The sequence below is a fragment of the Canis lupus genome, chromosome 15, assembly GCF_048164855.1.
Source record: "Canis lupus baileyi chromosome 15, mCanLup2.hap1, whole genome shotgun sequence".
Taxonomy (NCBI): Eukaryota; Metazoa; Chordata; class Mammalia; order Carnivora; family Canidae; genus Canis; species Canis lupus.
The window spans coordinates 24,827,737-24,840,380 of record NC_132852.1 but is presented as its reverse complement, the minus strand read 5'-3'; the positions used below and the strand labels follow the sequence as shown (position 1 = coordinate 24,840,380).

The 12,644-nt window shown below is 36.6% G+C and overlaps 1 protein-coding gene across 10 annotated transcripts in view; it reads right to left on the bottom strand.

Annotated features, from left to right (window-relative positions):
- DLC1 (DLC1 Rho GTPase activating protein) overlaps window positions 1-12,644 on the bottom strand; it is a 493,356-nt gene that overhangs the window by 394,360 nt on the left and 86,352 nt on the right. For all 10 annotated transcript variants that reach the window (XR_012007573.1, XR_012007574.1, XM_072776234.1 and 7 more), the window contains one exon: window positions 358-1,494. Coding sequence is in view for 8 of the 10 variants with exons in the window: in XM_072776234.1 (XP_072632335.1) it covers window positions 358-1,371 (1,014 nt within the window). In the remaining 2 variants the exon portion in view is untranslated. The remainder of the gene's footprint in view (window positions 1-357; window positions 1,495-12,644) is intronic.

Genomic DNA, 12,644 nt, shown 5'->3' with positions numbered 1-12,644 from the left:
TTCTGTCTTTCTAAAAGTTAGAGAACACTCTTCTGATATGCCTTGACCTATGAGCTATCTGGTGGCTATTTAATTTCAAAAGGAGGAAATGAAACCAATTTTGTCATCAACACAATTCCAAAATACAATGTTCACAAACTATTATAAATTCTATTAGTGAACTGAATAGGTTATTAATAAATTTTAGTTTTTGTATATTTTGATGATTTGTACAATAAGATATTCTTTGAATTATACAGCTACAATATAAGGCAAAAGAAGCATTTACATGTCATTAATCCTTGCAAAATACTAAGTGATGGCAACAAGGATATTTATAAAATCCCAAAAGCCAGATAATCTGTGCATGTGTCTTACCTTTCTTTTGCGAAGCCTGACTGGGTTATCTGTGGGTTCTTGGGTGGCCAGAGTTTCCTTTAAGTGTAAACACTGCATGCCATCTCCTGAGTTGACCTTTGGGAGACTTTTGTTTTGATGTTCTGAGAAACCACTCTTCTCTAGGCCATTTTCAGCTGACATTCCACTAGGGCAGGAAGGAGGTTGCAGAAGGCAGCTTCCAGAATCTGCTTTTAATAACGGCAGTCCTCTGTCCGTGCAAGGAGCAGCCAAGAACTCATCCTGTACTACACTGCAGGTGTTTCTTTCATGTTCATCTTTAGGGAAGTCAAGTTTCCTCCGTTGCTGAGCAATCACAGCAGAATTAAACAATTGTTTCTCAGGCACAATATCTTTCACAGTCAAAGAGTCACATGCACTTATGTGAGGTGCATCTTTTATTTCACTTAAACCTATATCATTACAAAGCTCCAGGCTTTTGCTTACAATGTCAGTAACTTTTTTCTCTCCCCTTTCTTCTACCAGTCCTAAGTCTCCACCAGCCATTCTCCAGGAGTTACTTTGGTTACCTTCCATGATGGGCAGTGTCTTTATTAAGGAGCCTGCTCCTCTGCTGCTATGTTGGTCTGATATTTTATGTCCTTGGGTAGTTAAAATCTGCTTATCATCTGTAATATATGGATCAGAATCGGCATCCTCATCAGAAACATGTACTAGTGTTTCTGTGCTGGCCTCCAGAGAAAGAAACTGATCTTCATCTTCATGGCTGTCATTTTCATCCACCTCCTTTGAAATGTGACCCATTGGCCTCCCAGGAAAGTCTCTCATCTCTGAACCATGGCAGCAGTCTGGTAGTGAAACACACTTCTCTTTACGATCCACATTTAAAGTTGCATCTTTTTCCATACTTGCCTGCAAGCTGTCAGCTACTAGTCCATGATGACATGCTGGGTTATGATCATCAGAATTAAAAGGCTGCCCAATCCATTGGGTCACATGTTCTTCCCAGCTTCTCTTTCTGATAGCTACAGACATGTCATCGTAGTTTGACAACAGATAGAGAGATATGTTCCATATGAGACTAAAGGAGATGGGACTTGATGAAAGATGAGTTCATATCCACTGGTCGAAGAAGAGAGCGTTTTGTCATTTCACCACCTATTAAATTTTTAAAAAAATATATGTATATAGTTCAAGATAATCATTAACAAACCAAAATACATCTTAGAAAAGAGCACATTTAATCTGTGCTATGAACAGATTAAGTAAGAGATTTTAAAAGCTTCTATTCCTTAGCTTTAATGATGTTACTTCTTTAAGAAGTAGCATAGTATTAGAACAAAATTTTGCATTTAATATTTCTGGTCAAAAACACTGACAACACTTGAAATGCAGCTGAATTGATTGACCTATTAATGAATGACGATCCAAGTACTGAATGTGTGAAACTCCATTAAGAACACATTTGCATTGCAGTACTTAACAAAATTCACCAGAAGAAACCTGTTGCTCTCGCATACATGCTTTCCTGCTCCACTTTTGTGAACACAAGATCTTACAAAGATCTATTTGCTGTTTGGTTTGAATCACAGCAGAGGCCACCAGGGAACTGTTCATGCACGACATGAGCTATAGAGACAGCACATGTCTTAGTTTGGAAAAAGCTAATACAGATCCCAAACTACCAGGATGTATTTACTCCAGGGAGTGACTAAGAAACATGGAATAATCTAGTTTAGCTCCTATTAACACACAATTCACAAGAAAGTATAACACACACCATTGACCATGCCTTAGGATAAATACATTTGCATTCATGGATCACTGCTACCACTAGCTAGCAAGCTCATTTTGTTGAAGCTCAGAGACATTGAATAAGTTGCCCAAGGTCATATATCCCGGAAGTAAACCAGGATTCAAACCAGGTCCTGTTTCTAACTAGGTAGCCAACAAACTTCACTGTCTCCATGGAATGAGTTTCTACTTGTGCCCCTCCCCTCCACCTAGCTTAAAGATTTTTATTTGTTTATTTATTCATGAGAGACACAGAGAGAGGCAGAGACAGGCCGAAGGAGAAGCAGTCTCCCTGCAGGGAGCCCAATGTGGGACACCATCCCAGGACCCGGGATCATGAACTGAGCCAAAGGCAGACAGACGCTCAACCACTGAGCCACCCCGGTGCCCTGCTCCACATAGCTTTAAGTATGTATAAAATGTGAACTCCTCATGCAGGAATTCAGTGAACCAAAAAGAAGATGTGAACATGGTAAAAATAATTGGTACAATTCTTCAGAAATTTCAGTAGCATTCTTTTTCGCTTCTAAGGCGTTTAGTTTGTATACGTCTATTAGAATTTGGCCATAAAAATCTAAGTAAACCAGGAAACCAGGCCCTAAGATAAGGTAGATTATAAACACATTCCAGGTAGCCTTCTCCTTTTTTTGCCTTGAATTATTCAAACCCTTAGTTCAAGGAAACAAATTATACCAAGGTAAACTGAACTTTAAAAAAAGGACTAATCCAAATGTTGTTCCATAATGAAACCAAATTATTGGACCATAAAAGAAAAATCCCATTCAAAGAGCAGACACTTCTAGTTTTTCCTCTACACAAGAAATGTCAGCACATAAATGGATTGGCTTATTGATCTCAGCCATAAACAAGATGAACTGCTATGCTGGTTTTGGGTCACTTCAGTCTATTGAAAAGGCTTCTGAATCCCTACCAAAAATTTCAAGCTATTCTGACTAAGCACTTGCCAGAAAGGTAAATATTCCCATCCTGTGAAGACCAGCGGAGTTAAGGCATGTACTAGAATTTGGTACCCTAGCCTGACCAAATATCTTTCTGGATGCTATCTGGTTCCCTCAAAGGTCTGTGACCATTTGAAAATGGTCAGCCTGCACATTTTCCATGTTGGCATTCATTTTGCACTCAAAAGAAAATATAAAGTCCCTGAATTCCATGCATAAGTCATTATAGTGTGGGAGGCTACGGAAAGTGGAAAAAACGCATAGACGCAGGCCAGAAAATTTCTGCTTTCATGGGCAAATTTGGGTTGTAATAGGGCGGTTCTGTTTTAGATGCTTTCTTTTCTTTATTTTTATCCAGTATAGAGAGAGAGCAGGCTAACTTAAGAAATGCCAAGTGGTATTACTGTGTAATTCCTAAGCCACATTTACATTTAAGTTGAGATTAAATTCTGGATTCATTTTTTTTTTTTTTACTAAAAAGAAATGGAGTTTTATTAACTCCTTGGGGGACAGATTACATAAAAGTTTTACCCTTAGGACCTTCCCATATTAATTTATTTCACTCCACTTTGGCAAATAGGTTAGTGTTTTTATAATGTCAAAGGAAGACACTTCAACAAGTTCTGAAGCCATCTAGTTGCAAAGGGAGATTGTAAATTAGGTAGAGTGTACACACTGAAGCATTAACTCCTTCTGTCCTGCTCATTTAGGTTCTTTGAACACTTCCAAATCATTCCTGTAAATGCATAGTGTCTATATTTTTAAAGACATAATTATCCTGATTATCTTTGTGACCATCACCTCTACATTTTCAGTGCTCATTCCATATCCTATGGTCTGACAGATTTTTAAAAATGTTCTCTCTCCAAACTTCATTATTCACACTTCCTATTTAAATTCTATTTATAAGATAAAATCTGCCTCCACGATCTAATGGCTGAACAGAGTATTAAGAAGGAGTACTGGATAATTGTCAGTTGCATCTGAGCATATTGGCGTCATTTTCTAAATCATCTGAATTGATTATAATCCATCCTATAATATTGAGATGTCTTTGTAAAAGACCTGATTTTTCCCTATCAGTCTCCTCACCAGATTGCTCTCTTTCTAACTGTACTTCTAACTATTGACTATTTTGCAAATTTCCATTACATTTTTTTGATAATCCTTTTGTGCATTTTCATTCAGAATGAGCTCAGCTCCTGAGGATTTGGATGAAGGATCTGGAAAAGTGTAGGTCATTGTGGGGTGTTGATTTTATGAAGTGAATTTCCATGGGGATTTTTCACTTCTTAAATGCATGTGTTCAAACACCACTATATTAATATTACAAGAGACTCTATATACCTCTAATTATGTAACAGTCCTGGAAAATGTTTGTAAAATGTCCAAATTTGCTTTTTGTAATATTAGTGCATAAAATGTTTAAACACGAATGAATTTCAAGTTTATTACTTGAGTTCATTTTGTAACACCATTCCTTAACATTGGCATTTTATGCTAAACAGTATATATTTTTAAAGATTTTATTTATTTATTCATGAGAGACTGAGAGAGAGAGAGGCAGAGACACAGGCAGGGAGAGAAGCAGGCTCCATGCAGGGAGCCAGATGTGGGACTCGACCCGGGTCCCCAGGATCAGGCCCTGGGCCGAAGGCAGCGCTAAACTGTTGAGCCACCTGGGCTGCCCCAGTATTTTAAACTTAAATGAAATTAAACATTATTATGCTAAATGACAATATCTGGAGACTTTCTAGTTTGAGAATCACTGACCTATATCTCATATCAAACAATCATGCTTTCCTTTGCACCTGCTTCTGAAATAAACACATACTATGTACTTTGGCTTGGTAATTGTCCTTAGAGAAGGAGATCCCAATGATAATCACCATTGCCTTCTTTTCTTTTCTTTTTTTTTTTTTTAAGATTTTATCTATTCATTCATGAGAGACACAGACAGAGGCAGAGACTCAGGCAGAGGGAGAAGCAGGCTCCATGCAGGGAGCCTGACGGGGGGGACTCGATCCCAGGACTTCAGGATCTCACCCTGAGCCAAAGGCAGACGCTTAACCTCTGAGCTACCCAGGCATCCCACCACTGCTCATTCTATAGTCTGAGAGAACATGATGCAAATAAAGCACTTGTGGCTGAAATCGAATGGGCGGTATTGAAGAACTGGCAGCAACATTGCCTGGCCAAGATCAATTCTTCAATACTTGTTTCTTCAAAGACTCTGCTAAACATTAGGAATAAAAATCTAAATAATGTATTCCACCTTTCCTAAAGGAGCTTACAGTTTTATAGGAGAAACTCATGTAGGGGCGCCTGGGTGGCTCAGCAGTTGAGCACCTGCCTTTGGCTCAGGGCGTGATCCTGGAGTCCCGGAATCAAGTCCTGCCCTGGGCTCCTTGCATGGAGCCTGCTTCTCTCTCTGCCTCTGTCTCTGCCTCTGTCTCTGTGTGTCTCTCATGAATAAATAAATAAAATCTTTTTAAAAAGGAGAAACTCATGTAGAGAAAAATAAAAGTCTTCTCATGCCACAAATACCATGTAAAGTTTAACATAAAGCAGATGGTCATCAATTTCTCTCTCCTTTCTTTCTCTCTTTCCCTTCCTTCTTTTTGTCTTTTCTTTCTCTTTCTTTTCCTTCCTTCCTTTTCTCCCTCTCTCCCTTTTTTCTTCCCTCCATCTTTCATCCTCCTTCCTCCTCTCCCTCCCTTCCTCCCTCCAGCATTCCTTCTGCTCCTTCCCTTCCTTCCTTCCTTCCTTCCTTCCTTCCTTCCTTCCTTCCTTCCTTCCTTCTTTTTAAACAGTGAGTGGTGTGGGATGATGGAAACATTAGGTAATGCTTCAGAGGAGAAAACCCCTAAATAAAGTCCTCTGTGGTAAATTTCCTGCCTCCATGACTTCTAGATCAAATGAGAGCTGAGGTTCAGAGTTTCACTGTTCTAAATCACCTGTTTGGGAAAGATAGCAGAAGCAACAATAAACTCCAGAGAATTACTGCAACTTGAAAACCCATTTGACATCTTGGAGAGGAATCACATTTCTTGAATGCATTCAGAGAAAGTTGAGGGGAGAGATTTAAGAAGAAATTTTTAAAAAAGATTTTACTTATTTACTCATGAGAGACACAGAGAAAGAGGCAAAGACATAAGCAGAGGGAGAAGCAGGCTCCCTTTAGGGAGCCTGATGCAGGACTCGATCCCAGGCTTCCAGATCACGATCTGAGCCAAAGGCAGATGCTCAACCACTGAGCCACTCAGGTGTCCCTAAAAAGAATTTTTTTTTTCAGATTTTCACAGACTTGTCTTCAGATTCAAGGGAATCTGTGTAGTATGCAGTGATACAAGAAATAAAAATAGAACACACTAAGAAACATTATTATGAAATTTCAGAACTTTAGAGGTAAGCAAATGAATGTAAATGTTATCAGAGAGAGAAAGAAAAGAGGTTATATATTATTTATTACAAATCTCAATATTATTGGATTTTTTAATAGCAAAATTGGAAACAAGACAGTCAAATATATCTTCAAAATTCTGATGGGAAATTATTTCTACCTTAAAATTATGTGAAGAGCCTTAAAAATTTTTCTCATCTGCTGAAGAAGCTGCTGGAAGTATAATTCCACCCAAATAAGAGAATAAATAAAATGAAGAAGACATGGCAACAAGGGACTCAGCAATTCAACACAAAAACCAGGGAATAGGCTTTCCAGGATAAAATTTATGTTACAGACTTAGTGGGCAATCATTTCACATAAACCCTAAAGTTCTCTACAAGAAATGTCTCTAAGGAAAAAAAAAACCCACACATGTAGATAATTGATTATATGAGGTATATGATCACATTGAGAAGAATTTATAATAAAGTTGGATGATATTAGATGAAAGAAGTAGTAATAATTATATAGAAAACTAAAAATCAATTATTATCTACAAGAAACAGGCTTGTAAAAGAAAGGAAATATAATCATAGTACACTATCTGGCTTAGCTACGAAATTTTTGGATAGCCAAATACTGCAAGCAGTAAATATGGACTTAATAAAAAAATTATGAAAGCAACTATTTTTTGAAGCATAAAATTTTTATAGGGGATAGGGTTAGGGATGCTGGGAAGAATAGTCTCAGAGAGCTAACTCTTCATTTTCTATAATAGAAATTTAACAGAAAATGTCTAAAATGGAAAAAAAATAGTGTAATCATTGTTTAGAAATATGGAAATAATAGGAGAAATAGCTAAAAAACTTAAATTATTATAATTCTGTGTTATTTGCTTGAGATAAAGAAAAATTTCTGAATCTCAGAAAGCATCTTAAATAATAACCTACATTTAATCTAAATTTTAATATGTTCCAGAGAAGTAATTTTAAGATTAAGTTGATATGTAAATATGTCTGCATTTCCTCTGCAATATATCCAATAGGACCTAAATATTCCCTGTATTCTCTTCCCCACTCACTATATCACCCCCTGACAAGTACACATATATCTTCTTCCTTCTATTAGCACAATAAAGGTGCCAGTTTGGGTATTCATTTTTGGGCCAAAAATGTCCTGTAGTTTTCTATCAGATTCTTCAGTGATTTTTTTTTTAATGGCTCTTTTTCCTCCCCTGACCCTTTTAGGAACTCCTGCAAGTCAAGATAAATATTCTTGGTAATCCTCTTAGCTATAGCCTTCTAAAATATTATCTTAACAGAAGTTTTAGGATACAGAAAATTAGATGCAAACAACCTTAATTGAGTAAATGAATATGAAAAGAGGAATTCTCCATTGCATTATATTGCAACTTCTCCTGGACACCTCATCATAGTACTTGGAAAGATGGCAACTTTTCTCATTCAACCCCTTAAAACTTTAAGTGTAGATATCTCATTTTATCCTTTCAGAACACAGGTGACATACATAGACATACATATGCATACATATACATAGATAAAAATTTGAAAAATAAGTATATATGCACACACACACGTGATTGGCTCGTAGGCTGTTTTTAAACACCTTCATACAGGTTCTATGTATTTAATGGAAGGGAAAATGAAAACATAATAGTACTGCCACTTTATTTTTCCCTTTCCTTAGGTGGCCACAGTTGTTTTGGTTTCCTTGAGGGTCTTTCTTCTTAATTACCCATCCCACATTAAATTTCTACGTCATGTTTTCCTTCTACAACTGCTTTAAAGCATATATATGTGGAATATCTACCACATGGCATATTCTCAGACACTGTGGGAAAGAAGAGAAGATATGGGGAAAATAATCTCCTTTTAATTCAAAAGTTTCAGCTCTCTAAAATGCACTCTTGCAAGAAGAAAGAATGCATTTGAACCAAGAAAAGAACATTTCCACATTGACCCACTTTGTTGCTAATATGGTAAGTCAGTGAAACGGAGACATTGGGAATCTGAACACCCTATCAGGATTTGAAATCTTAATGTGTCTTAGCCTACTCTCAAGGAGTCACATTTGCAAGTAGAAAGTGCCCCCAAACCACTTATGAACTGAATTAGACAACTGGAACAGAAACAACAACATTGACATGACCACAACTTAATACAGTTCTTCAAATGTAGGCTCACTAGTTTCAAAGGAAATCTTCATTACAGTGAGCATTTGCAGAGGCCAAAATGAAATTCATTTTCTTGATGGAGCTGTCAAGGAACAAATTACCAAGCAAACCAAACTGTGCACATTTGGGCAACTTCCCACTGTTCCCCAGCTCAATAATAACATGAAAAGGAATGCTTTTCATTGCCAGACTGATGTCTCATATTCAAGATGCTCAGGAGCACTAAGAAAGCATAGGCAGATATGACTTTTCTTAATTCCTTTATGTAAATGTATGAACAAATAGCCACAAAAAGATAACACATTTTAAAAAGCATTTCTATGAGTCTAGTCAGGGGTCAGAGTAGCCAACTTTTAGTAGAAGACAACTGGCGCTTTTCCTTTAAAACACTCATGCTGTCTAATCCAAATTGGACAGGGCTAGAAATAGTCTTTAGGAGAGAGAGATCTTAATAATATGATGCGTGAATTTTTCTTCATATGATTTCACGCAGATTTTCTTTCTTTCGTAGCAGTCTGTGTCCTGATTCTTCACAAAATCATCATCCATCTACTTTCACATATTTTGTCAGGTGTTGGAATTTACTCATTATGCCTCATTAGCTGTCTGTGGAAAACAAACTCTTATTGAAATTCTTTATTGGCAAATTGTTTAGTGAAGCTTAAAATAATATATATGAAATAGCTTCCATGTATTTAGGCTTTCTGGATATCAAAAAAAATAGTAAATCATAGGATAAACTGCCTATAATGAACTAAGCGGAATAAGAAGTATATTACTTTCTCCAAAGACACAGCCAAGCTTCCATCATTTTTGGTCTTTAGAAGAAAAAGGAAGAAGCAGGTACCCAATTTAAAAATATTCTTTTAAGACTTATCTATTTTTATGTATATCTCAGCTTTACTAAGCTTGGTAAATTTTTTTCTTATACTTAGCTTTCAGAGTCAAAGATTCCAGGAATTAGACAAACCTGAAAATTAACTCTGTCATTCATTAGAAGTCAGCTCATTATTAAAAAGATTTCTAAAATTATAAATTATTATCTCTGTGGTGCTCTATTTTTATCATCAGGTTCTTGCTATGTAATGCAGCCTCAGTAATTTCTAATTTTTTTGCAGGGAGGAGCCCAGGTACTGGCAGTGTTTGACTTACTACCACTTTATAGCTTAGGTCAACGAGGTCTGCAGATTCTCTTAACATTTTCTTAAGTAACCCACATGTAATTTGAGGAAATCTTGGAATACTTCATAATATTTGCCAGATATCACTAAGACCTTTTTGGGGATAACTGGATTCCAAAAGATCCCAAAATTAACACAGTCATGGGGAATAATATTGCATCATGGTACAATAATTTCTAGGTATGTGTATTTTCTTTGGGTTTTTCTATTTTGCTTTTTAAAAGTACACTGTATTCTCAATGACAGTGTTCAATCCTATGCAGAATCCTTTGAGCCTTTAGAGCTGCACTGAATCTTAGATATTCCTGCAAATACATTTATTAATAATTAACCATTTGGGTTTTTTGCCCTCCTATCTTTTTCCTGTAAAACCCCTCATAACCAAAGAAAAGTATTGCCTTTGCTCTGAACTTGTTTCAGTTGAAATTTTTCAAGCAATAGGAAATAGCTTAGAGTTAAATTTGTCATCAAGAGCTTGGTTGCTTTTTTTTTTTTTTTAAATGGCAGAGCAACATTTCTATTCAACAAGGGACACGGATTATATTGCTTTATCATCAGCATGGTGAGATGTGTCTCTGCTTTAAGTGGTCACTTTCTATTTTTAGCTTTGCTATCATTTCTAAGAACCCTCTAACGGTAGACACAGTAATCACCAACTGCAAATAAGAGATATGGCTACAACCACACAGGTGCTTGGATTCCTAGGTGCCAACAGGATACTGAGATTTCACTGATTCAAATAAGTATGACTTTCACTGAAATTGGGAACACGAAATCACTAGGAACTTAGCTACTTCTATTACGTCAGCATCCTACCAGGGGTTGATGCCACTGACATCAACTTTTCCTGCTGTGCTTAATATCTATAATCCTCATCTTATTTTGTCTTCTATCTATGTACAGTTGAGCTTGCTTTTTATTACCACATGTTCTTCTCTATACCCAACTAACAGCAGGCACATTGAAAACTGTTGATGATCATGATAATAGTAATAGTAATAAAGGACTTCTAATAGTAATAGTAATAAAGGACTTCTATTTACTAAGCATTTACTGTGGGTCAGGTACTGTATTTATACTATCTCCCTTGGTAATAGTACTCATAAATACTCCATGGAGTAGTTGCTATCATTGCCCTAATTTTATAGGGATAATTTTGGCAGAACTTAGTAACTAGCTCAAGGTCAAATACCTACTAGTGGGCAAAAGTTATCTCCATTTTTTTGTGAAGGTAAGATGGCTATTAGAGAACCATTGTTCCCCGCCCCCCGCCAGTAATTTGGATTAGTCACCTAAATTTTGTTTTCCTCAGTTTTCTCACCTCTATAAAGGGAAGAGTGAAAAGTTATTGAAAGGAAAATAATAATACTAAGCTAAAATAATAAAACTAAGCTAATGATACGTGTAGAACATTTAATCCATCGCATCTTGTAGAATTCACTAGATAGATGTTCAGGGACATAATGATGATGCTAATGGTGATGCTGCTCTTGCTGACAACGATGACTATTTTGGTTTTCATTGATCTTAGTTGCAGAATCCATGGCTGAGTATGAGCTGGCACTATGCCTTGCATGCCCATGTTGTTTCAATATAGATGAGTGACTTGGCCAAAATATGAAACACCATGAGTCTTTCTTCCTTGACTAATTGACCTATGCTAATTTATTTATGATAGTCACAGAGAGAGAGAGAGAGAGGCAGAGACATAGGCAGAGGGAGAAGCAGGCTCCATGCACCGGGAGCCTGATGTGGGATTCGATCCCGGGTCTCCAGGATCGTGCCCTGGGCCAAAGGCAGGCGCTAGACTGCTGAGCCACCCAGGGATCCCCCGACCTATGCTTTTTGAAACAGATTTGTCTGTTATACAATTTGCAAACAATTTGCCTATATAAAATCTCATGTGATGCTCAAAATGACCCAGGGATATAACTGTTTTCATTATCTTCCTCACTTTACTGATAAAATGCAGAAGCGCAAAGTAATTATGGGGCATCTTTCAAATCACAGAACATCAAGTGGCAAAGATGCAGATCAGAGCTGGTTCTTTGACTCTGCTTATGAGCTTTTCAGTACACCATACTATTTAAACAGTGGAAAATTCACTAGTGCTCTGCTGTCACTGGCTTCATGTAAATTTTAATTTTAAACTATTTCTGGATGCTCATGCTTCCTTCTGGCTTTTAATGAATTTGTAATGTCATCTTATGAGAATGTTGTTAACCTTTGGCCTCAGGCTCTGACGATTCTTGACAACCTCTTATTTTCTTTCCCCTGTAAAAAATATTCTATCATCACAGGATGTCTGGAAAATTAAAAAAAAAAAAGTCCCACAATCCCACTCTTTATGACCAGTTTTGCTTTCCTTTCTTTCCTCTTTCCTACTGATTTAGTCCACAAACATTTATTGACAAACAGGTATGGAGAGCATCTGATGTGTTAGGCTATCTTGATAATTGCTGAGAATAAAAAGAAACAATTGAATTTCTAAACTTCTCTGATCCTCCTACTTCCTTTCTATCTCATTTCCATTATTGGACTGATGTTCTCTTTGAATTATTTGAACTGTATTGCTAGAACACTTGGTTAATCCAGTCTAATACAAAACAACCTTTTTACATATATAACTAGTATGGTAATTTTTTTCTACCCATCTATCTTAATTAATGAGCACATTCATATGTACTGTGTTTACAGCGCCTTCCTACTATTTTTTGTATGGAGTCCTTATTTAATCTTTTCTTTAAAAAAAATGATTTTATTTATTTATTCACGAGAGACACAGAGAGAGAGAA